At 42.1% G+C, this 26,092-nt stretch overlaps 1 protein-coding gene across 3 annotated transcripts in view; it reads right to left on the bottom strand.

Moving 5' to 3' along the window:
- Nucleotides 1-1,329: 1,329 nt before the first annotated feature.
- Nucleotides 1,330-26,092, bottom strand: part of KCNIP1 (potassium voltage-gated channel interacting protein 1) — a 335,952-nt gene continuing 311,189 nt past the window's right edge. For 2 of the 3 annotated variants that reach the window (XM_036995194.2, XM_017670640.3), the window contains exons 2-8: nt 11,712-11,836; nt 10,838-10,907; nt 9,322-9,392; nt 8,453-8,560; nt 4,706-4,810; nt 3,774-3,836; nt 1,330-2,188 (exon numbers count right to left, since the gene is read on the bottom strand). In XM_036995194.2, coding sequence (XP_036851089.1) covers nt 2,141-2,188; nt 3,774-3,836; nt 4,706-4,810; nt 8,453-8,560; nt 9,322-9,392; nt 10,838-10,907; nt 11,712-11,836 — 590 coding nt within the window. In that variant the 3' untranslated portion in view covers nt 1,330-2,140. Of the gene's footprint in view, nt 2,189-3,773; nt 3,837-4,705; nt 4,811-8,452; nt 8,561-9,321; nt 9,393-10,837; nt 10,908-11,711; nt 11,837-16,313; nt 16,347-26,092 lie in introns of all 3 variants that reach the window. The other variant, XM_017670639.3, reaches the window with a different exon arrangement.

Raw genomic sequence — 26,092 nt, 5'->3', positions numbered from 1 at the left:
GATGGCTCAGATCATGTGCCCCATTCTTAGCACTGGTTATGGTCAGTTTCTCACCTTAGCCCAGGATGCATATTACAACCACCCAAGCAGCTTAAAGAATCCTGATGCCTCTCAGAGGTGGGGCCCAGGCATTGGCATTTTTCAAAGTATCCCAGGTAATTGTGATGTTCAACCAGGGTGGAGAACCATGACCTAGACTGTACAGACTTGTGAGGTAGGCTCAGACCCCACCTGGAAAGGCTCACAAGTACAGATCCTCTGCTTGGACCTACATGTGTACATGCCTTGCTAGGGGCTGGCCAAATGTCTACAGCCTTAGGTTGTAATGTCCTGAGACATGGCTGCACTCAGCAAACCCAGAGAAACAGAGCTGTGGCCTCTACAATTTCCAATTGGGAAAGGAATCAGCCTGGCACAAGGAATCAAATTAGAAGTAGTTCATGAATGCATAAGATTTGGTGGCCTGTTCTCAATAGTAATTCGTGGGTAACCTAAGGCTTTCCCTTTTTCTTTGTCTGTTTCCTCATCTGCTATTTGGATTCAAAGACTACCCATGCCTCTCTGGACTGACTACAGGTGCATGAGATTTATGTGAGGCACCCTTAGTTACTTGGGACAAAGCAGAATCCCTGAGTAGGAAGGCTTTATGATAGAGTGGGAAGAGTTTAATCTCTTTATGGAGCTGTGCTACCTTAAATACGTCCTCTTACCTCTCTGAGCTTCAGTGTCCAAACTAGCAAAACAAGGACTATATCTCCCAGAATGCTCTACCATGAGCATGAAATAAGATAATGTATGTAAGCTCAGTGTAGCACCTGGCATATTATATGGGTTTGGTAAATTGCTTTCCTTCTAAGAATGACACTGTTAGCTCTTAATCTTCTTAATGTGACATCAAATGGGGAAACCAAAGCCCATAGTATCCAACATAAGTAACCATTTGCTGCTTATAGACTGAAGCCACTTGATTAGCCCCTGAACTCGAAGCCCCTCAACAGGAGGTCCTGGCCACTGCTTCATCTTTGTATCCCCAACATACCACAAATGGCTTCAGATTTTCTACACCAGAGGGTTTTGGGAATGACATCTTGTTGGAAGGGAGGTGCTGAGAAGCATCTCATCTTGAAGATGCATTTGCATATGGGCCCAGTCTTTGCACTTGAATTGGACATTTGCTTGTGGGCAGGGGAGGATGATGCCCTGCCTGGCACAGTATTTGGCACAAAGTTAGTACTAATAATTGGATGCCAAATGAATGGACTAAACTTTCCTTTTCACAACTTACCTCTCCTGCCCAATGGAGTCATGGAAGAAATGAAGATAAGAGTGTAAGAAATAGTTCTGTTTATTGGTTAGAACATGGTATAAAATTACAGCAATTTGCAGGCATTCTGGGCTTTCTGGGAGGGACATGCAGTGCTAGGCTCTAGTAGGAGGTGGATGGAGGTACAGACCACTGGGCATTGGCTTTCTTCCTGGGCACAGTAAGGGACTTACCCTACCAGCACAGGTGCTAGTGTGAGAGAGAATTATTGGTCCATGCCTCTGCAAACAAAGGACATGGGTGATGTGGGTTACCAGACAATGCCATGCTTTATAATTCAGTCCTATCCTACATGTGTTAGCTGCTGGCTCTCCCAATCTAGTCCTGGTAGATTATTATTGTTCTGTATAATGCTCATTCTTTCCACCAAAGGAAGGGAAACAGGCACATTGGTTTGGGAGGCCATCAGAGGATGGTATGCATTTGGCTCAGATCATCTTGCTTTCAGAAACATCAAGGTCTGCTGGGCTTGGAGGCAGTGGGCTGGGGCACGCAAGCAGAAAAGTGTGCACTACTGTTTAAGCTCAAGCAGAGGGACCTTCCATAGGGCAGCAGCATGAAGAGATGAGCATGCTTCCAAGACAAACCCAATTTCCTCTTGTCTCTCTAGAAGAGAGAGGAGGAAGGGTTGGCAATCAGAGACTGAGCCATGTGCTGCTGGGTTCCATAGAAAGTCTTCAGCAGAGAATTCTTCCAAAGTGTAAAAGGTGTTTCTGTCCCAAAAGTTGGTGTGTAAAATCAGAACAAGGGCAGATCAAGGTGTTAAGGTGGTTGTTCAATACAACGTCTCTGAGAGCCAGATGGCTATGTCCACTGTTACATGACATTTTGGAACAGCTGGAGGGACCTCATGATGTTATCATCCTGGGGAGGGTGCAGAGGGGAAAAAAAGTATGGTTAGAAGTCTCTGAGGCTCTTTTCTGAGAAGCTTTATAACTGGTGAGCAAATCTCCAGCATGGGTTTCGTTTGCAGAAAAAACTCAGCAAGGGTATGAGAAACAAGGAGTAAGGGGTGGGGACTTAGGAAGTGAGAAACTCAAGGCAAGAAGCACCTTCTCTGGCCTTGAAGTTTGGAAGATACAAATTATCCAGTGAAATATTGAATGTTGCCTCTTTTAAGAAGCTCTGGGTAATTGCATTTTATGAAATGATTTTTCTACATCTGCTGAGATGATCACGTTTTTTTATTCTATTATGTATTAATTGATTAACTCTTGAATGTTAAACCAATATAGCATTCCTGTAATAAACCCTATTTATTCATGTTATAGTATGCTTTTTACATACTACTGGATTTTATTTTTTCATCAATGTCTGGAAGGAATATATTAGTTAGCCTGAACATTGCCTTATTTTGTATTGGCTTTTTCATGTTTCCACATTAGGTTATGATAGCCTCATAAATCAAGCTTTGAAGTGTCCCCTCTTTCTCTAATCTCTGAGTTTGTGTAAGATTAACATCATTTCTTCCTTAAATGTTTGGAAGAATTTACCAACAAAGACATCTGCGTCTGCCATTTTCTCTGTGGAAGTCTTCAATCACAGATTCAATTTCTTTAACATACATAGGACTATTCAGAGTTTTGGTTTCTTTTTGTGTTAGTTTTGATAAGTTATATTTGTAAGGAATTTTTAAGGAATAAGGAATTTGAATTTGTAGATTTCAGATGTTAGTAAATGTATTGGATAATGAACTATTATATCTTTAATGGTGTAAAGCTGTGGTGGGGCTTCCCTTTTCATTCCTGATATTGATAATTTGAGGGGTTTTTTTCTCTCTTTTGCTTAAGTAAGTCTTGCTAAGCATTTATCAATCTTACTAATTTTTTCAAAGAGGAAACTTTTAGTTTAATTGCTTTTTTTATGGAATGTCTCTACTGTATGTTCTATATTTAAAGGTTTTCTATTGTATGCTCCTAAAGAATAAGTATTGAATGTAGAAAACCCTCAAATGTTTAGATACTAAACAAAATACTTCTAGGTCCATGGGTCATAGAAGAAAATATTTTGAATTAAACTATAATGAAAATATGATATATCAAACTTTGTGGGATCTAAAGCAGTACTTAGGGGAAAATTTAGCCCATTAGAATTTTAGAGAATCACAGCTTTAGATTTTTCTCCAGCTACTCCCTTGTAGTCTGGGGAGTGGGTCATTGAGTCAGACGCAGGTTGAAAAATGGTGATGTTACCCACTTGGGAAGTCTGCAGTTTCACAGAGACCCCTCTAGGCTTTCATATCCCCCACAATCCTTAGGCTGTCCAGCTCAGCCTGTGCTTAGCTAAGACCAGCCATAGGGCAATCTGAGGTGTGATGTCGGAGTTCTGAGTCGTTGCTGGTGTAGGTGTTGGAGGCTCTGACCTGCGGGTCCTAGGTTTCTCATTCTCTCCCTTCTGCAGGCCCCTGAGCCCCAGATTTACAAGCTTCTGCCCTGAAGTCTCTCCTTACCTCCTGACAGGATTCAAGAAATTCATCTAAAGTCACAATGCCATCTTTATTTTTGTCCATTTTCTGAAAGACACAACAGGTAGCACTTTAAAGAACCCGCTAATCTGTTTTCCTTTGTTAACCAACTTTGCCTGGAGAATAGGGTGGTCTTTCACTGGCCAGACAACTCCACCTGGGCCCTGGTAACAGCACTTTGACTCCTGAGAGCTTCCTTAAAACCAAAAGACTAGCTCTAGATGCTTATTGCTGGTTTATTTTGCCAACATCCTAATATGTCTCCCCTACACTGTCTTCTATTCTAGCCTGTCCACCTGGCAGAAAGAATAATACCAGACATGAGAAATTCTGCTTCTGTCTCTGTAACTTATGTGTGACCTTGAGTGAGTCTTTAAGCGTCTCTGAGCCTCACTTTTCCCATCTGCAAAGATTTAGACTAGAATTAGCTCTAACTTTCATAGATATTCTGCCGTAAGGTTAGTTTTTTAACAGAACACCACTGTGATAATGCCAGTCTTCTGCTCATGGATTAACATTCTGTATCAGAGCAACCTAAACTCTAACTCTCACAATCCAGCACACCCTAGTTTCCAAACTTATTTCTCCTTACTCCCCACACATAAATGCTGAACACCTCCACAAGTGTGCTTAGTGATGTCTTCTCCATTTACTCTCATCCCCCAAGAATTTTTGTGGAGCTTAGAGTCTGTACTACACAATTCAAACTGAATAATATATTCCCCTGTGCCATGCTGTAGTGTATACATGTCTGCATGTTGAGATCATCTATTCCTTGAGGACAATACATCTTGTAATTCTTTTCTGATTCCTATAGTACTTAGTCCAGGGATGGACACAAACCACTTGCGCGGATGCTTGGGGGCTGACTGCTCTAAATTGGGCTGAAAGTTCACCTAGAGAGTGTGTTCACCTACCTGGAAGAAGACATCCACGTGCTGCCTTGGAGTGTCCTCTCTGAGCACTGGATATGTGTATTTTCCCATCATGTCGTAGATGGCTTTGACAATGTCCATCATCTCCTGGGGAAGGGACATGGAGGCGCACAGTGTGGGAACCGTGAAGCCAAGCTCTTCTTAGCTGACAGTTTGGGGCTCCTTGTCTCCCTTGTGAATGAAAGTGATTAAAAAGCCCTTCTTCAGCTGATGAGAGGGAGTTAGAAAGCTAGCTGAGGGGACTATATTGTGGGATCCTCCCCCTAGAGAGAGGGCAGTAGAAAAGTCTCTTTACCTTCGGAAGGTCTTGGGTAGATCATGTCAAGGTGAGTATATCCCCCTTGAGTTAGGGGTTATGTGTGGGGTCAGAGTAGACATGTTTGTGTATTGACCAGCTCCCACACCGTTTTTGGAAGACCCTCTCTCCACTCCAAATTCCTTTGATGGCTCTTAGGCCCTCCTCAATCTGTGATTCCTTTGAATGGTTGGGTGTGGGTGGCTGTGTTTGCATCAGGTGACCTGTGGCCCTGTGACCATAGCTGGTTGGAACAAAGGTGGACATGTGACTAAAGCTGAGCCACTCTGTTTTTCTCTCTTGAGAAGTTTGAGTGAAAAGGCACAGACACTGTTGCCAGAAGTGGAAGAACCCTGGATTTTGAAAGCCAGGTGGAGCTGGTTCCAGGTTTTAGCTGAGGTTAAGGGAGAGCAGACACCGAGAACTTCTGCAAAGGAGAGGATCTTCCGTAACGACTAGAATGGAGGAGACGCACAGAAAGCAGAGAAGAGAAAGAAGAAAAGAGAGAAGAGTGGAAGAGTAGAGGGCAGAGAAGGGAGGTGGGCATAGCAGAGGAACAGTGACACATTGCTATGAGCGCACGCATTTGTGTGCACGGGTAGGTGTGCACACACTCACATACACAGGCTCTCCGAGAAAAGCAGTTGAGGAAGACAGAGGCAGTAACAGAGATCAAGAGAAGCCCCAGAGAAGCAGTGGCTGAGAATGGTTACCCTATAAACTCAAACCACCTCTTGGGCTTCCCATGTTGCTGGCAACTTGAGCCTGTCATTCCTGCAGAGGAGGCTGTGGCCATCTTGATCTTAGACAATGTTAGAGGAGGGGAGTAAAGAGGGCAGAAAGAAGAGACATAGATGCTAACAACTTCGTAGTTTCAATGGGGATTAAATGTGTTCCATCAGAAACCAGAAACCCTAATTTCCAAACTTATTTCCCCTTACTCCCCACACATAAATGCTGAACACCTCCACGAGTGTGCTTAGTGATGTCTTCTCCATTTACTCTCATCCCCCAAGAATTTTTGTGGAGCTTAGAGTCTGTACTACACAATTTAAACTGAATAATATATTCATTCCCCTGTGCCATGCTGTAGTGTATACATGTCTGCATATAGTCCCTGGGTTTCTTAAGATTAGGCTGAAGTTATGTGTGTTTGACAAGAATATCATACAAGTGATATTATATCCTTCTTAGTATATCCTATCAAAAAGGTACATCGTATTGATGTATCTTACTATTTACTGGTGATGTTAACCTTGATCACTTGATTTAGGTGGTGCCTGTCAAATTTCTCCATTGATTTTCATATCTGTTGGTAGATTTTGCCTGCAAAAATTATTACTCTAGTGTTGGCCTAATGGTGATTTTGCATTTCCTTTATTCTTTTTTAAAAAATTCCTTCTTCATTTATTAATTGGAATTCTTCTTTAAGGAAGAGTTTCCACATTTCCCCCATTTATCTATGTATTCAATTATGTATTTGAATATATAGTTATTATTTATTTGAATACATATTATATTATTTGAATATATATATTAATATGGACTCAAAGAAGTTTGCTTTATTTTATAGGTTATAATCCAATACTATCATTAAAAATGTTTTTTGCCCAAATTGTTCTAGCTTTGGCTATTGGGAACTTTGGTTATTGGCTGTCAGGTTGACTCCTGTAGCTTTTTGACATGCCCCATCTTTTTTTAAAGCATTCCTATACTTTTCAGCAGTACAAGATGCTCTGGGCTCATCTTGCATTTCCTCTTCCCAGCCCTGGAATCAACCACTTCTTCAAAGAAACGGGTTTCCTTAGTTGGAGAATACAATTTAGAAACCAAGGTCTGGGAACTACTGTGCTCATTGCTGCAGGGGTGTCATTACTCTTAGGCCCTTTCAACAAACAGAACTAAAAAATATATGTCTCTATACAATTTATATATGTATTTATTTAAAAACAAGTGCTTTGGAAGTCCTTCAAAGCCGTGTGGTCATAGGTTTCTTTCCTGAACATCCTTTATAGGAGAAAGTACTGAAAGACCAATTTGATTTTTCTCTCAGGATTTTTGTTGTCTAACAATGTTGATGAGATTATCTCCAAATGACTGCCAGGGGAAGAGCCAGCTATCTTTTCTAGGAAGCTCCTTATCCACATTTTCTTTTTCTTTTAAGGAGAAATTTATTGAATCTGCCATTCAGAGAGACCTAATGGGCCTTAACGGGGACAATTTCACCTAGTTTGCAAAGAAGAAAAAGAGAGCGGGAGTTAATTAAGACTATTCAGTGATGGGATGATGGTTGAATCAAATCTGCAGACCAGTATTATAAGTCCCATTTTGTAAAGTATTATTTGAATATTTTGGAGTATCATATATTTGAGTATGTATAGAAGCATTTAATTATTTACAAAATTCAGATATTATGCATACTGCTTTATAAAGTGGTTTTAGAACATTATGCATCATACACATTTTATATCTTATTACTCTTGCATGATTTTAAATGGCCACCTGTTATTCCACTGTATGTATTTCCTGAAGTTCATTTAGCACACCTGCTATTAGTGGATATTAGGGTTTTCACATTTTTGGAATTATTTACCGCTTTATCTTCAGCTCCTAGAGCACCTAATAAGCCCTCGAATAATATGTGGAAGAAATACTGACTGAATGAATGAGGAATTAAAATCGGAGAAAAACTTGCAGTGTTGAGGGGAGGATTGGAGATGATATTTGTAACTCTAAACACTATGCGTGACACACAGAGGTCGGGAAGTGGGATGTTACAGGATGTTAATTCCAAACTCTGACTGAGATACCAGGATAGAGTAGATAGCAAAGCGCATTTTGAGATAGCCCTATGGGTATTTTCCTGGCTAGACACCATATGTACTCTGAGGCTCTGAGTGTCAAGCTGTGAAGATTCAGAAATTATTTGTCATGATTTCTTTAGAGATGGCTGCACCTTCCACCACCCTCTTGTGGTTGTGTTAGAAGGCAAAATAAACTGTGGCCACTATGATCCAACTGTAGTCTCCTCTTCCTCAAAAATCTCCCTTTCCTCTTCTAGGTAATGCCTGCAATTCTAATATTCCAACTTTTAGCTTTAACTTGTGCCTATTAACCTGTTAAAACTCATGTTCCCCTGAGAAGATGAACTCTACCCTAAAATCATGTACACCCACTTTGGAATGTGCATCGGGTAGTGTGCCCCAGTGAGAAGCAGTGAACCTACTTAATCCTTTCTTGAGTGCCTGGGAACAGGGCAGGGTTCGCCAGTTGGGGAGGTCAAGGGGACTTTCTTCAGTTTGCCAGGAACCAACTTTGTGAGCCCCAAAGCAGAGCTCTCATTCAAACAATTTCTTCCTCACAATGGAGGTTGTTTCCTATTTAATTAGGTGCCTTTGTTGCGGCTGTCATGCCCTTGGCCTCAGCTCACTTACCTCTTTGTTTATGTATCCATCTTTATTGATGTCATACAAATTAAATGTCCACCTTAGTTTCTCATGGACGGTTCCTCTCAGTAAAATTGATAGAGCAGTTACAAAGTCCTGAGAAGGGGAAGAGGCATGAGTGACATTAACCACCAAGCCATCAGGTGGGGGGAGCTCTGTCTTTGGATCAAACCCTGTGACTGCTTATACAGAATGGCATCACTCCTGTTCTCTGTCCCCTGAAAGATAAGGCCAAGCTCTGTGCGCAGTGGCCCCTCTTTTCATTCCCTACCCTGCCCCATTTTTTGGAAGGAGCCTCCTGAGGAAGAATGGAGCTCTGTGTGTGCTGACACCTGCAGAGGCAGGTAAATGCAGCCTCCTCTGATATTGCCTTATCCCATGGCTGCAGTTCTTGTGACAGTGATGGTTTAGTCCAGTGGCTAAGAATGTGGACTCCAGAAACATTCTGAGTTCAAATCCCTCCTTTAGAGCTTTTTAGCTATTTGATCTTGGGAAAGCTACCCAACCTCTCTTTGCCTTACTTTCCTCTTCTGTAAACTGGCAATAAATAATAAATAAATAACCCTACCTTGTGAGGTTATTGTCAGGATTAAATGAGTTAATACATGCAAAGTGCTCGGTACAAACTCTGCCACATGGTATGCTTGGTGGCATGTGGGCTGTGAAACTGTTATCATTGGTTCTGGGAGGCCCTGAGTTCCTGGAGGGCAAGGGCAGGTGTTTTTCTCTTCTCTGTCTTCAGGAAACGCTTGTTAAGCAGATAAAGGACTGAAGCACTTGACAATCCAACCCTTCCCCCAACACCCCAAGGTTTAGGGAGAGCTCATGAGGTTCAGGGAACCCAGAGGTGAGCATACCTCAAACTTCACGGAGCCCGTCTGGGTCGTGTCGAAGGCATGGAAGAGGTAATGGGCATACGTGCTGGCATCTGCAAGGTACAGAAGGAAAGGCAGGTGATGGGAGCAGCTCCACAGAGGGCAAGGAGAAGAGTTAACCACAATAAGAGAGGAGAAGTGATGCTGGGTGGCAGAAAGGGGGAAACTGTGGGGTGGGAAACCTCTCAGGTATGAACTAGGACCTGTGGCTGTCCTGGGGCTTAGGTGGGAAGTTCTGGCAAAAGCTGAGACAGGCCCTTGTCCTTACATCTAGCTGGCCCCAGGGAAAGAGCCTCCTGCCTGTCTATGTGTGTAGTTCTTGGTGGATGATGAATGACGTGGTGACTGTCCTGAGGGGCAGCACAGTGCCGTGGAATGAGCACCCATTAGGGAGAAGACAGACCTGGGCTTGGATAGCAGCTCTATTCCTACATAGCTGTGTGACAGCAGGCTTCTAATGCAACCTCTCTGATCTTTACTTTCCCATCTTTATGTGGGGTGTAGCAAAGCTTAGTTCTTGAAATTTCTGAAAAAGTATGCTAAATGTTTCATATAGTCACATCATCAAAGCCCTCATCAAACCTGCCACATTCGAACTCACTAAAGAGTGGCTCAGTAGAGCTCAATGAACAGTGCTTCAGGGCCTGCATGGGGCAAGGCTGCCTCACAAATGGGGTAGTGGCCCTGGACTGGGTCTCACACCTTGGAAGGTTCTTGTCTCATGTTGAAGAGGCCTGTGAACAAGAGTCTAAGAAGTGTTTCTGACACTTGGGTCTCTGTTTCATCAGGACCCAGGGAAGGGATCCTGCAGGAGGTAGCTCCTTGGGGCAGGAAGTAAGGTGGCATTTGACACATGGAAGCACAGGAAGAACCACTGATGTCCCAGGCCCATGGGGCCAGAGCAGGTTCCCGCAGGCATCAGGCTTGGCACCAGCAGCTGTGGGTCTGGTATACGCACCAACCTGGATGTATAAGTACAACTTTATGCTCCCTGCATCTTTATGGGTTAGTTAATTTTTGTAGTTTTTGGGATTTATTAAAGTTCTTTTTCAAAATTCCAGTTCGCCTCACCTGTTATTAGGAAAAGTGTAAAGAGTGTGTGGCATAACAGTGGAGCTAACATGGCTAAGCTTTACATCAGACACTTATGGGATCTAATCCTGGTCTACCACTCACTAGCTGTGTGATCTTGAGTGAATTGCTTAACCTCTCTGAAACTTAGTTGCCTTGGGACAGTGATACCTGCTTTCTAGGGCTGTTTTGAGACTTCATGATACTGCTTTATCAACCTCTCCTCTCCTGGAAAAGGTCCATTTTCAGAGCCCCTTTCTGCCAAAGCTTCATCAAATTCTGTATCTTGTGATAGGGAGGGGAATGTTGCTCTGCATTTTCCATGACGTTAAGGAGGAGATGGCTAACAAGGAGCATGAACTCAGAGGAAGGAAGGCTGCTCACCAAACAGGGAGAGGGGCAGGATCTTTTCAAAGGCAGGACTCACCTCCATGAGGGAAAAACTGAGCGTAGATCTGCTTGAATGTTTCTTCACTGACCACCCCACTGGGGCACTCCTGTGAGAAGGGGAGACAATCAGCGGTGGTTGTCAGGGAGAGTTTGTCCCCAGAGTGGGAACTGAGCCTTGCCTGGGACTCAGGGTTCCTCGCGGTCCTGGTGGGCAGGGACTGAGCACCACCTGCGCACTTCCATGGGGTGCCTGGGAGGTAGCCTCGCCTTAGGACTGAAGCTGCTTTTCAAAACGATGAGATGTCATCAGAGAACAGGTATTGAGAGGCAGAAAACGTTTGTGGGCTTTGGTATTAGAAAGACCTGGGTCTGGATCCTGGCTTAGATCCTTCCGAGTTTTGTGATTTTGGGTGAGTCAGCCTCTGATCCTCAAGGTCCCTACCTGTAAAATGGGGCTAACACCACCTTCCCAACAAGGGTATCATGAAGTATAATATATGAAATAATTATTTCATAGTGAATGAACACCTTGGCATTCAGGCTTACACATCAGTCGCTGAGCTTGGTTAGCAGCAGACCTAATCTCGTCATTTCTGGGGCAATGATGGCATCGACGGTGTGAATGGGTTGAGCTACGGCTAGAACCTGGGCCAAGGCAAAGTCTCCAAGGCTATGCCATCCTGTGCAGTTTCTGAGCTGTCTTCCATCTACTGAGATTGCCCCATCCTTGCCTGCAGTCTTTTTTTCTAGCCAGGTGATCTTGCTCTCATGTCCCCTTACAACATTAACCTTCCTTTTACATCTGCCCCTATGGAAAAGCTCCCTGATGCCCGCCCCCCCTTGGCATTTGGGATTGCATAGCTCTAAGTGGGAAGTCCTGCTTGGGTCTTCAGAAGTCATGTGGGTCTTACATTTTTGAAGCCTCGATACAGGACTTGCAGCTCCCTCTTGGTGAAGTTGGTCTGGGCCTCCAGCTGTTCCAGTCCCTCAGGCCGATGACAAACCATGGTCATCTCCAGCTCATCTTCAATCTTATCTGGAACCAGAGGAGACGGCATTGGAGTGGCTGACCTTGGCAGTCACTTGTCAGACCACAGTCTGGGCTGTCAAAAAGAGTGGCACTGTGGCCCAGGACATAGGGTTGTGGGTGGGGTCACACTGCAGATGACCTTCCTGTCTTGAACCCCACCTCCTGTCTCACGGTCAGATGAACCATTTCTCCAGGTGCGTCAGGCACCACACAGGGAGGGAGCTCCAGCTCTGGAGAGAAACAGGTTCCAGGTGGAGATGAGGGCAGAAGTGTTAAAAATAAGTTCATGTGAAAACACTGACTTTTCTTTCAAAATAACTTTTTTGCATATTCCATTGCTGCTCACTGAACCATCTGAATATTCTAGAGACACAGATAAGTGAGCAGAATGATTAACAGCTTTCAAATAGCAATGAGAAACAAATCTATTCAGAAAACAGTAAACTCACACCATCTGGGACAAGGAGAGGAAAGCAAGCATGATGTAGCCAAAAGTTCAAATTATGGCATCTTAAATATTAATTTTAAAAATCTGAATACCTTGTTTTGTAATATCTACTAGTAATAAGAAAGTGACTTAAATTGGAACTACTTTATATAAATAAAGCTGTGAAGCATTTGAAAGGCTCTAAAACAGTTGTCTTAAGTAGTAGTTTAACTATTGCTCATGATATATTACTAGACAAGCTATTTAGAAAGTGTCAGTCAATTAGAGTGAAAAATCTGCCCATCTCCTATTGAAGGATCACAAAATCCAAATAAGTGGAACTTTTGTTTTGCCATAAGAAAGTAAGTGCGTGTTTTCCTGTGGGCCCTGCCAGAGTGCTTTCTATAAATTTGCTCCAATCAAGAATCAATTGCCATCTAACCTTCTCCGCCCATTGTTGCCTTGCAGACATTACCAAATCCATGTATTGAATAATGGTAAACCTGGGCTGGAAGGACAGTGATGAGACGCACGCACACATGCCAGGTCTCATCCCTGTGAGGACAGGCTTGGTTTCTAGCTGGGAGACCAGGGTGAGCTGGTGCATTATTACATGTCTCTGCTCAGTATCAGTCTCTTTGTACCAGATTTTCTAGGCAATTGTCACTTTTCCTTTTGAGACTGTGATCTCAATACAAAAGAAATGCATCAAAGTGAGTCTGTGCTGTACATTTTCCCTAAGGCAGTGGCTGGCTGGGAAAGGCCCCAAGGAACAGACAGAAGCACCTGGGAACAATCCCCAACTGTCCTTCTTAGGTGCTGGGCAACTCGTATTATCTTATTTTGCTGGGAGGAAGGCAGATTATTCAATAGAATTAAGATTCTCTATTTATATGACATGGAGTGGCTGAAAGTGACCAATTTCCTTATAATTTATAATTCTTTCAGAGGCTTTAACTATTGTTAGTTTTGTACCTAACAAGTTAAGCAGCAATTACCCAAACACTGCAGCTTTTCTATGTAAATCAAAGGGCCAATTGTTAACAAACAACCCCAAACCCCACCGGAATCTAATTCAGAATACTCATATATATTTTAACTCATTTTAAAATAGAAATAAAATGGTTGGTTTAAATCTCCTAGCATTATATTTAATAGCAGTTTCATTTTAAAAATGCACAGGTATTTAACACAGTGAAAGGAGGTGAAACAGTAAAATGTAAACAAGGAATATAGCTTTGGAACAAACAGAAATACAGCTTTGGAAGAAATGATGTATTTTTGAAAGTGTCTACTACACTTTTCCAAGTTTATCTGATCCAGAAGCTTAAAAGATTTTTTCACAAAATGTTTTATTTCTACTAATCTTCCTGTAACTGAATTCCTCACAAGATCAGAAACATCTCTTTGCAGAGGTTTGAGAAAATCTTTCTGATTCTGAGACTGCACTTCCCATCTCCTTTGTTATAAATACACTGAGTAATTATTGAAATATCAAATATTTAACCCACTTCATTAAAGTGGCGCTGGACTTTATTAATAAATGATTTATTTGTTGTCTGGGCAGCAGGATCAATTGCCTGATCAAACAGATTCTGTAATATCTGAATATTTGGATAGTCACTATCAAGCTTTTGTGTTGCTTTGCTTTTTCACTATGCTCTGATTTTCAGGTTATGGTGACATAAGTCACTGAAGGAAAGCCATGTGTCTAGGGCCAAGATGCTGGGAAGTAGATTGCATGAGAGTGTTAGGGACTTAAACAGGGGGTTCTCATTTTTTTTAAAACTGTGTTTCACAATAAGAACAGTTTACCTAACAATCCAGTATGGAGATACAAATAAGCAAACAGTTCATGATGTATTTTGGAGCAAATATTTTATGAAATGATACTTTCCCTTACTAATGTGAAATGAACTATGCTTTCCATTTGAATCTATCCCTTTGTAAAAATGTTCTGACTGTGACCCTCATGTGTCATGTCATGGACACACTCCTTTCCCTCATCCGGGCTCTCCTCCCTCTCTCTGTATGCCCCATGGTTCTGGCCCTGTGAATAAATTCTGAAGACATTTGGAAGGGGGCTGCTGAGGCTTCTGCATCCCTTCTGTTGCCCCTCATCCCCAACACCAGGGAGTCCCTGACTGCTGCCCAGGTGGTCCCAGTAAAGAAGGAGGGTGGCCCAGCTCCCTGGTTGGAGGGAGAAATAGAATCAACAGGTGGGGAGCCTCCTTGACAGTTTTTTTTTTGAGGTTTGGTAAGAGTCTCCAAGGCTAAATTTTGCTTGTTGTTATTATTTTTGTTATTAAAAATAACGATGAGCCAGTTACTAAATCAGACTGAGTTTGGATGAGAGATAAAAATTAACCTAGAGACTTAATATTATGGTGATAACTACATAACAAGAATAAATTAGAATACCTTCTGTTTGTGAAGTACTTTTAGTTTGTATAATGCTCTCATGCCTTTTGTCACACAACAACCTTGGGTATGGTGGGGAATGGGGAACCATTATTCTCTCCATCTGAACATTAGGAGGATCAGTGTCCAATACAGAGATTTTCTAACCGTAAGTACCTTAAAAACTGCTGAACTGTCCATTACTGGGAGTAGTTAAGGCAATATAGAGTAACCAACTCTAGGGGATTTACAAAGGAAATAACCCGACGGAAGGAGAGGCTGGAGAAAATGATTCAGATTAAGTGGACCTTATTGTTTTGGGGTCACAGACTCTTCTAAGTGTGGAATGAAAGCTTTAGACCTTGAGAAAAAGAAAATGCATTCAATACGGCATTTTTTTCTGTACTTTTGGTTAGTTCCTATGTATTTTAAACACTGGGAGCCTATGTTAAGGTCTTTAGCAAGAAGATCTCTTCCTAACTGTCACTGAATGGCTTTGTCCGAGTTCTAGGTCACACAGCCAGTTGATGACAGAACTGGACTTAGTATTGAGCCATTCCAAGCCTCTCTGACAGCTCTGCCTTCCTTGTGCCCCTACAACGCTTCCACTTCCCTGGAGCACATATTGAGAAATGGCTTGTAACCAGCCTTGCAATATTCTGCTCCTAGCAAGGTCTGTGCCTGTGTATGGGTTGGACCCTTAGATGATGAGGCTCAAGAGGACTCAGGTCATGGCTACGTTCTCCCCGGACTGGAAAATAGCTTCTCCATCGTGGGGTTTCTGGGTTGGATTTTGCAACCATCCATCTAATTTTGAGGTTACAAAATGGTGACCTTTGCCATGATTGCAGCCCAAAGATAGGTGTTGCTTGGCCTGTGAAATGTGTTTTAATTTTCTCGGAATTAATTGACAATATTTAAAGATGAGCGATTCACATACAAATTTGGATTTCTGATTTCTCTTGGAAATTGGAATTATCTGACAACTTTGGTCTCAGATTCTTACAAAGCAATAGTTTATTAGAGCTGAGCTGTTCCCTCTGAGCAGCCAAATCCTCTAGTGTGCCCTCTGCTCACCTCTAGCTCACTTACTTAAGTTATGCTACTTCCTGTCCCCAAAGGCATTTGAGTTCTTGGTTTCTGACATATGCCCACTTACCCCCATGCACCAACCTTTTTCCTACCTCACACCACCCCATCCACTACCTTCTCTCTCCCTCACTATTTGTTTAAACACATTCTGTTTTGTTTTACAAAGGACTTGATGCTGCTTATATGAAATAAATACAATAAAAAGTATTTTTTATTGCCTCAGAAAATGTTGATTAGATTAGGAGGTCAGGACCTCAGGAAAAAAGAGGTCATTTGTTCTAAGTAGTTGCTACACTTAAAACAACAAATTGGCTCTGAGATTCTTCATGTATCTTGTTGCTTATGAGAGAAAAACCTATCAGTTTCTTAGGGGAAGCAAAGCTTTTCCTATAATTTGTCTCTAAAAGAATGTTTCCAACAGTTTCTATGTAAGTGGGCTTTACTAACAAGGGACACGAAGGCTGGTGAATGAGAAGACTAATTACAAAATATGTACTTGATTAAGAAGCTCTTTCTTTGAAGATAGTATGACCAAAGTAGTCAAGTTAATTTAAACTTTTTTACCTCTCTGATACTGGTAAAACCACCAGGCGATGTCTAGGAAAAAGTAAGAAAACATTTTACCAAATCCATTCATCACGAAAGCAAAACCCACTTTTATTTTCCATGGAGATTCCACTCTGCGGGTGTCCAGGTCACCAGCCAGCTCAACATATGCACAGAGGTCTCAAAGCAGAGCTGGGCTGATCTTCTCCCTGTCCTTCTCCCACGGTAGAACAGGCAAGAGCAATGGACCCACCTAGAAGTGCCCATGGCTCCCAGCAGGGGCCCATTGAGCATTCTGGCAGCCGTGCAGCCATGCAGCCTGGAGCGATGGATGGCATGGGGCAGAGGATGCGCGGATGTGGATGGGTCCTTGGAAATACCCACATGTTTGACTGAAGGCTGGCTTATAAGATACTTTCCACAATGAAGGCCCCATTGCCACTCTCTGCTGCTTTGTGACTCTAAGCTGCATATGTTGTAGGATTCTTTATTCACTTACTCAACAGCTATCTATGAAGTGCCTACTATGCATGTATCAGTGAATGAAACAAGTTTGTTTCCTGCTATCATGGAGCTTACAATCTGCAAGTCTTTGCTTCTCTTTTCCATTCTTAAGCTTGATAAGTAACACAGATGCAGAAAAAAAGGGCTGTTGAAAAAACGAATTAGCACATTAAGACGTGTGGGCATAGTGGATGCAGGCCAAGTCCCCAGTTATGCTGAATGTAAAATGTAAGACAAAATATCAGGCTGGGAAAATCCTCCATGCCACAGAGTAGTTGGATGGGTCCAGGTCCCTGAAACTGAGAAATAGGGGCCCTATTTGCTGTTCTACCACTGGCCTTTGAGGGTTCTACTTAAGGGGTCACTCACCTGGTTTTCCTCTGTAGCTATTTGAACTTCCTCCTGTCTTTCCATTGTCCCTGACCAAGAGGGTGTAAACCAGCTCAGCCACCACTTTAAGTGTGTTTTACTCAATCCCACCCACAACCCCAGACAGGAGGGGCTTCTTTTCCTCCTGCGCCTAAAAGTGGTGGTATAAGTGGGTATCCTTTGGTGTTTCTGCCTTTGTCTCCTGACCTGAATCCCATAAGGGAAACTTATTTTGCTGGATTTCTTTGCCCCATTTCATCACTCTGATTAAGTAGCATTTGTGTTTATTTATTTTTTCCAATAGACTTAATTTTTAGAGCAGTTTTAGGTTTGCAAAAAAATGCACAAAAATACAGTTCCCATGCACCCCTATTATTAGCACCTTCATTGGTGTGGGGTATGGTATATTTATTACAATTGATGAACCAGGATTGATATATTACTTTTAACTAAAGTCCCTAGTTTACATTATAGTTAACTCTTTGTGTAATATAGTTCAACCCATTTATCAAAATGGGTTTTGACAAATGTATAATGTCATGTATCCACTATTATAGCATCCTGCAGAATAATTTAATTGCCCTAAAGATGCTTAAGTAGCATGTTCATAGAGCTATGTCTACAAATGTGGATTGACCTTCTTTGGCAAGCCAGGAATGCAATAGGTGTGAGGAGAGACATGAAAAGACATAATGTCTGTTCTACAGTATTCTCAGCCTAGTGGAGAGACACCCACATAGACTAGGAGCACAGACTCCAGTGTCAGTAGTACTTGGTAGACAATTTACATGAGTCAGGTGCTGGGTGTACAACTATGGAAGTGGTGGGGCCTGAGAACTGAAGTCACTGCCCCATGAAAGGAAGTTGTTGTCAGGTAGAATTTAGGCATAGTGAGTCCAGATCTTCAGATTTTTTTTCAAGAGAAGCTACAACTGAAAGATCATTGTGTCCTGATTCTCAGCTCTTATCAGTAAGTTTAACATTTAAAACATACAGCATGGGCCCAATATAATATTCCTGTTTGTAGGATGCTGTGGGATGCAGGTGTGAAACTTTCCATTGGCAAATCATTCCAAGCAGTGGCCAAGACACTGGGAGTCGAGACGAGGAAGCCCTTGCCTAATGCTCCCTGGGTAGCAAGGGTTTTGAAGGGGTTGGTGAGGATAACTCTTTGGGGAGGTGACAATTTATTTGAGTCTTGAAGGAAGAGGGGACAAGGAAACAGCATGTGCAAAGGCACAGAAACCAAAAGGCCTGAGAATGGTGAGCTCTCTTGTAACAGAGCTGAGCTCTCACTGTGAACAAATAAAAAAGGACACGCACACGAAAATCTTATCTGTTGGAACACGTTGGAGAGCTACCAAGGTAGCCTGCACTTTAGAAGTCACGATTCTGGAGGGAAAAAAGTCATTGAGGTGAGCCTGACAGTCAAGGCAGCTTTTCAATTCAGTGTATGCTGATTGATAAGTGGCATAGATAATGAGGTTAAGAAACTGAGCAATAAAGGGCCTGCTAAGAGCAAAACAGATGAGCAGAACTTCCAGCAGTCTTGGAAGACAAAAATGGGGTCAGTCCTACTAAGACATTCAGGACTGGAGGAGGCAAGACATAAGGAATGACAGAGAAAGGGAGCATGGAGAAATAAGCCCAGTCGCCTGAGCTCCTGTTTCCCTCAAGGCATTGGCTAACTCCTAAGCAACAGATGTCAAGAGTAACTAAGCAAGAGCCACAGCCAAAAGGTTGCAGAGCTAGACAGAATTTTTAGCAGGTCCACAGTCGGGGGTAACTGTTGGAGTTTAGGGTCTTCCTGGAAGGAGGGTTCCTGGTTAATACTCAGGCTTTCAGGTTGAGCCTGAAAGACTACATTCTAGGTGCAAGGGCAAATTAGAAATAGATCAGGCCTTACAAAGATTGAAATTCATCCTCAGAATAGCTCAACCCCTATTTGGATAAAGTTCTACTCTGTTACCCTGCAGAAGCCAAAGGCTCGACTAGATAGTTTATGAAGTTTTTATTTCAGTGTTCACTAGTCATTGAAAATTTGTCAGGCATATTAAGAGGACCAAGAGCAAAAAAGATGGATGATAGTAATATAGTAATCAATTTATAGGCGATCTAGATAGTGGACTTAACCAAGCTTTAAAATAATGGTAAAATATGTTCAACAAAACAGATTAAAAGGTGTAGAATTCCATCAGAGAACCAAAATGTATATAAAAAGGTAAATTAAAAATCCTAGAATTAGAAAGTATATTATCAAAAATTATCAACTAAATAGGTCAATTTAACAGCAGGTTAGGCACAGATGAAAAGAGATTTAATGATTTTGTATATACGTCAATAGAAAAATATGCAGACTGATGCTCAGAGGAAAAAAATGAAAAAGACAGATAAGAGCATAAAAGACATATTGAACATGCTGTAAAGGTCAAACATATGTCCAACTGGAGTCCTGAAAAGGGAGGTGAAAAAGAATGACACTGAGGCAATATCTGAAAACAACTCAGAATTTGAAAAAAATGGATGAAATATATCAGACCACAGATATCAAATCACAGATTCAAGAAGCACTACAAATGCCAAGCAGAAAACCACACAGAAAACCACACCTAGGAACATCACAGTAAAACTGCTGAAATACAAACAGAAGATCTTCGACACAAGAGAGCATCCTTAGATAAAAACCAGACACTAAGTGAAAGCAGCTTGCAAGCATAAGGACACAGAAAAGGTAAAAATAAAATGACAGAAAAGGATACAGCATACAAACAGAAATCCAGAAAAGCTGGCATGGTTCTTATAACCTCAGACAAGGTAGACTTTAAGGCAAGAAGCTTTGCTAGAGAGAAAGAGGGAATTTTCATAAAAAAAAGAGGCCACCCACTAGAAAGATGTAACAATTCTAAACTAGTATGCACCAATAACATAGCTTCAAAGTACATATAAAACAAAAGCTGACAGAACTAAAAGGAGAAATCGCAGATTCATAATCACAATGGGAAATTTATAAACACCTCCCTCAGTAACTGATAAAACAAAAAACCAGGAAGTGTATTTATAGAAGATATAAGCTATGCAATTAACAAGTTTGCCCTCATTGTCCCAGGCAGAGCTCTTCACCCCAAAATTCTGGAATACTAGACTTTCTTTTCAAATGCACATAGAATCTTTTCCAAAATTGACCATTTCCTGGATCATAAAGCTAAGCTCAACAAAGTTCAAAAGAATTGAAATTATTCAGAATGTTTTCTGTCCAGAGTGGAATTAAGAAACCAAGAGCAAAAAGAAAATGAGAAAATCTCCAAATGTTTGGAAATCAAGCAATATGGTTCTAATTTCTAAGAAATTCACCTATCAAAGAAGAAATCTCATGGAAATTAGCATTTGAACTAAATGATAATGAGAATATGACATATCAAAACATGTGGGGTGTCATTAAAAGTGTACCCAGAGAGAAATTTCAAAGAGCATGACCTAATTGAGCTGTAAATAATTTAGGTGACAGTGTGCAAAAACATTAAATGCTGTGCTTCCTTTTGAAACCGTATTTCTAGTGTTTCCAGTGATTCATTCTGAATGTTGCTTAAACGGCATGCTGGCATTTGAAAATGTGATCTTTCCTGTTAAACATGGTTGATTGGTTTATTCTGGATGAGTTTAGCACCATCTTTCTGATTGGCAATTTAATATAATCAGGGATGATCCTTGTTGGGGCCTGCATGGAGCAGAAGGGGAAACAAGTTCCGTTTGATTCTGGAATACAATCCTGGAGGCAGAGATTCTTACAACAGAGGCTTGGAGGTGAGCCATAAACTCACTCAGACACGCACGGCACACAGCTCATCAGCTCTGAATTTTATAAACTCAATGATGAGTCCCAGGAGTGCTGAGCTGAGCCTTGATAAAGATTTTCTGAGGGTTTCAGACATTTTTTTTCAGCCTTCTTTGTTCAATAAAACTCAAATCATGTTTTGCTCCAAGCGTTTGTTCTCTTAATCTTGAAGCCCTCCTGCCCCTTTTAAGCAAAATTGAATTTATACATATCTCATTCATTTATACCTCAGCCCTGAAAATGTTCTGAAAAAACAGAGTCCTACAAAAAGGACCTTTCAGTGTGGTTATGTCCATTAGATGGGAGATTTTCTAGGTCATATGACTTGAAAATTCTTCCAAATATGAGGGTGTTTTTGAACATAACCTTCAGATCTGCACACCATGTGGGGTGTGTGTGAAGGGGACTGTCAGGTGCATCTTGCAACTTCTTGGGAAGGTGGTGGTGGTAGAAATTGTCAGAAATATAATTCAGTTATTAAAAGTCCACAAAGTCACTACACAGATTGTGACAAAAGTCACAATTTTGTTGGTTGTGTGACTGTACCATTCACACATTTTTCACCGAGATTGGTAAAACAAAGAAAGTCTTGGGAAAGAAGTTAGTCATCTAGAACCCAGGGTCTGCAGAAACAAGAAGCCCTAAATGGCATTTCATGACAAGGACCAAGGCCACATACATTAAAGGACTCTTGTGTCCCTTCACCCCCAAAGAAACATTTCAGTCCAGCTAAGCCCCTGGCCAGGCTGCAAAGGAGAAATGTCAGGTTCACTGTAGCATTTTAGCCACTGGCAGAAATCTTGATGATATTTTAAGTGGATCTCTTTGTCTGGAAAAAGTGCTGTGGGATGACATTTTCGATGATTTACTTAGTTAGCTCCTGCAGTGTCTACAGCTCTACGGGGCAATTAGTTCAATGAGGCCCAAATCCTGCCACCAGCTACCATTCAGGAGGTAGTGGGAAAACCTCCCATTGTTTCTCCTATGGTCTCAGCCAGACCCTGCACTGAAGTTCCAGCATGGGCAGATGGCCAGTTAGTGGGACAGAGGGCATATTACCCAGGATAAGTGGATCTAGAATATTTCTGCAGGAAATTAAGGGATTACATGGGTGGGATTTTGTTACTTCTCTTGATGGAGGAGCTAAAACGACAGTTCCTTGCAGATGAGGAGGAGGAGGAAAAAGCGGGGGCCATGGAGAAATGGTGCTTACAGTTTTAAGAAGGAAAAATGAAGGTGTAGAGAGAAATTGAAGGGATCACTCAAAGAAAAAGTAAAATTGCCACATCAGTAGGACTTACCTCAGGTTGGCCTAGAATATTCTCATCTGTGGAGACCCGTTGAAGAGCCTATCTTTCCGCCTGCTTTTGAAGAGTAGTTCCCTGCTCTCCAGATAATGCGACGCTTGCTAAGGCGATGGTTTCCAAGCAGAGGGCTTGCTCGGGTGGGCTGGTCAATGCTAAACAACTGGCTGGTGGGAAGGGGGCAAGCCTGATCGATACCATTTTTCAATTTCTTTGGTGTAAATATTCCCACAGTGGCCTAGTTCAGGCTGTCAACATGAGTCACTGAGTGTGGATTTGGGAGGTGAAGGGCACTGTCCCCCAGTGGGACCCTGCACCATCACATTAGGACTTGGCCTGACAGCCAAATTCATACAGTAGGTTTAACCCCTGTAATCCAACCAGATAAACCCTTTCTTTATTGTTGGTGTGAAAACAAACTCCTCTACATCATGCAGAATAACCACAAGCAGGGAAATAATGGAGACTGGCCAAGTGAGCCCTTGCTGGAATTCAATGTTAATGTATCCTCATGTTAAATGCCCATCTTAGTGAGCTCAGAGAGAGCAGGGTAATAGTTTAGAACCGACCTAATCATCACACTGTCTCTAGGAGGTATATGGTTATTAGACTAATTCCAACTATAATCATACCCACCTGGTAGCTATGAATTTAAATGAGATAAGATTTGTAAAGTGCTTTATGCACATAGAACATGTTCAAAAATGTTATTCCTATCTTATAATGTACTATGTATGTGATCTTAAGGGTCATTCTCAACTGCTGAATTCAATAATCACGCCTGTTAGACACTTTCTAGGTCATGATTATGCTTTTTCTGGTGGATCTAGCTAATTAAGTGTGCTTCTCTTCAATATAGAAAGATTTTCTTACTCTTTCAGAGAGGCACCCAATTGCCAGTTCAGGTTGGACATCAATCAGCTGAAGTGAATATTCTCATTCTATATTAACTGTAATGGACATGAGCAGACACAAGATTGGATGAAGGAGTATCGAGCGTTTTGGTCTACAGATTGCCATGGAACAGGGCAGAGTATCTGTGGTGGTGGACACGAGAAACGCGGGGCTGAAGCATTAGTAAACAGATGTAGTAACTGATAGCCATTGAGAAAATTTCCTGCTTCTTCTCCCCTAGAGTTGTTATGTGGCTCCATGTCCTCTGCCCTTAATAATCCAGACAGTCAAAGTGTGTATTGCCTTGGTTCATTTCTTAGCTGGAGAAGGGAATTGGGCATTACCCTCAACCAGACCATGAACTGCCAAATGGAAGAACTGCAGCCAGCTCATCTGAGAAGGAATGTCTGCCTGCCCAGAGGCAGGGAGAAGATGGCAAGGTGTCATCTCCAGGACTCAGCTCAGAAGCCTCTTAACTGTGCACTTAATAAATGAAGCCTTGGCAGACATACCTTGAATTATTAATGAAGTTATTCAGCTTTGATTGTTTCCTTCTTTTGGGGAAAGGTTATTCACTCAAATGCCTTTGATTAGACTATACAATACATCACAATTGGGCATATTTTATGTGCAACTTTATGGTGATAATAGTTCTGTCTCATTTAGAAGCAAATCAGACATTATGAACTTCGTGATTTATTAATGTATTGATTTCTATAAATGTCAGCGCATCTCACATCCCGTCAGAGAGCCCGAGAGCAATCAGTGGAGAGCCAATAAAAATGTAAAATGAAACCATCATAAAAAAAGGAAATACTGCCTGTTTCAAAGCCTCAGTGCCTCTCTGAAATGTTTCAGGATCCGGATCATTGCCATAAAGGCATACCCCCACCCCAAAGGAGACAGCCGGTGTGAGGTGCTTAGGAAAGCTCTATCTTGTTTGTCTATTTGGGTGATCTGAAATAAAAACCAAGAGGTGGAGAGTCAGACCTGGAGGGACCCCTGAAGCCTGTGCCCAGGCTTTTCATCCTGGAGAATGGATGGGGCTGAGGGGTCCCTCCCCATAAGATTTGCCCCACTAAAACACCCACCTCCCTGCTGAGGAAGCTTCAAGACCAAGCCCGGATCCCCAGCTGGCATTGAAGGGTCTACACTAGGGGCCCAGTTAACCTTTCCAGCACAATTCCCCACCAACACCCAGCATGTCTTCTATAATAGCCATGGTCTATGGGAGTGTGGACCCCTGTCTCTGCCAGAGTGTGTGATGGGTTGACCCCAGTCCCAACCACACTTTAAACCTGGTTTAGGAGCCATTTTTTTGGGGCAGCTGTCACAGACCACCACACAGAAAGCTCTCTTTCTCTCTGTCCGACCTCCTGAAGTGCTTATTGTCTCTGACAAACACTCAGCAGTTATCAGAATCTAAGTTTGGATATTGCAGGTTTTGTTTACAGGAATGGGGTGGGTATGGGGAAACAGTGTCTTGCGCCTATTTTTGTTTCATTTTTGTTATCCCACTCCTCCATGATATCTAGTGTCTGCTTTGCACATAGTAGGTGTTTAGTAAGTGCTCATTTTTTGCTAAAAGTGTGTAGAATTCCAAGGAGCTGAGTAGGAAATACATTTAGAGCCCTGAGACAGCAGCCAAGAGAATATCTGGGAAGTATTTGGCTAAGTTAGTGGCTAGTTCTGTTGTTTGACAGTTTAGTTCAGAAATCATAATCTGACAACCCACAGGGCACAATTCTTGTCCCACTTCTTTTAAATTTGAGTTTTGCCAACATCTATTTCACACAAATTTTTGGCTTCTCTTTAGACATATGAAGTTATTGCTATGCAGGCCCTCATTATCACATGGCAACAATTGGCTGGAGCTGGGGAGTGGCTGCTCACTTTAGACAGGTCATGTGCTCTCCACTAGACTGCAGTCCCCATTACTCCCTATTACCTCTCCAACACTAAGATCAAGGACAGCTATTATGCATCATCACTTATTCACATTCCTGCTGGAGTCTATGATCCCTGTTTAACAGCCCCCCTCCCCTACCCCATCCTGTTTAACAGCCCCCCTCCCCTACCCCATGCCGTGTTTTTCCATGTGACTTCTGTATGTTTTCTGAAAATCCAGAAAGATGACAGAATTTCATTTTTTGGGTCCCAAATAATATGGAGAAAAAGGGATGCCGTGTGATTAGAGAGGACTTCTGTACAGGTTCAAGCTATGTCCTTAGACGTGTGCTTCTGTGCTATGAACAGCACATGAATCAAGAGTTGGGTAGACTTTTAGGTTCTGGTTCAGTCCATTTCAGCTTCATATTTTATGGAGGACTTTTCACATTTCTTGACTCCTGCAAGGTATGCATTGTATTATTCCCATTTTACAAAGGAGAAAACTGAGCTTCAGAGAGGAAAGAGAAAATATTACTAGGAGAAATGGAATCAGAGACCTTACAAGACACCCCTGAAGTCACAAAGATGGGAGAGAGAAGAGCACAGACTAAGCTCATCATCTGATCAACAGACACTTTCTAACATAAGGCACCATCCTGTGGGTCTGCCCTGAGCCCACGCCTGTGTCTTTGTGATTGTTTCTCTGTTTCAGCAAGTTAGGGGCCAGATTTCTCTATACAAGCTTATCACACTTTCTGCAATTGGGAATTTGCAAAGCCTAGTCTGAGGTGGCAGGAAGGGAGACACCAAATAGTTCCAGAGGGTTCCATCCTCACCTTCTCCCCTGCTTCGAGCTCTCTGCCATCTGTTTAGCATTTCCAATTTTGTTTCCCATTGTTGAACATGAACACAGCCTTCACTCTGGGTGACAAGTTGTGTAAGTCACAGAACATCCGAATTATGGAGAGATACTTTCATCCTGTCCTCTAATTTCACAGATGTGG

This window comes from Manis javanica, chromosome 1 (assembly GCF_040802235.1).
Source record: "Manis javanica isolate MJ-LG chromosome 1, MJ_LKY, whole genome shotgun sequence".
Taxonomy (NCBI): Eukaryota; Metazoa; Chordata; class Mammalia; order Pholidota; family Manidae; genus Manis; species Manis javanica.
The sequence above is the reverse complement of the archived record's forward strand: the minus strand, read 5'-3'. Positions and strand labels throughout refer to the sequence as shown.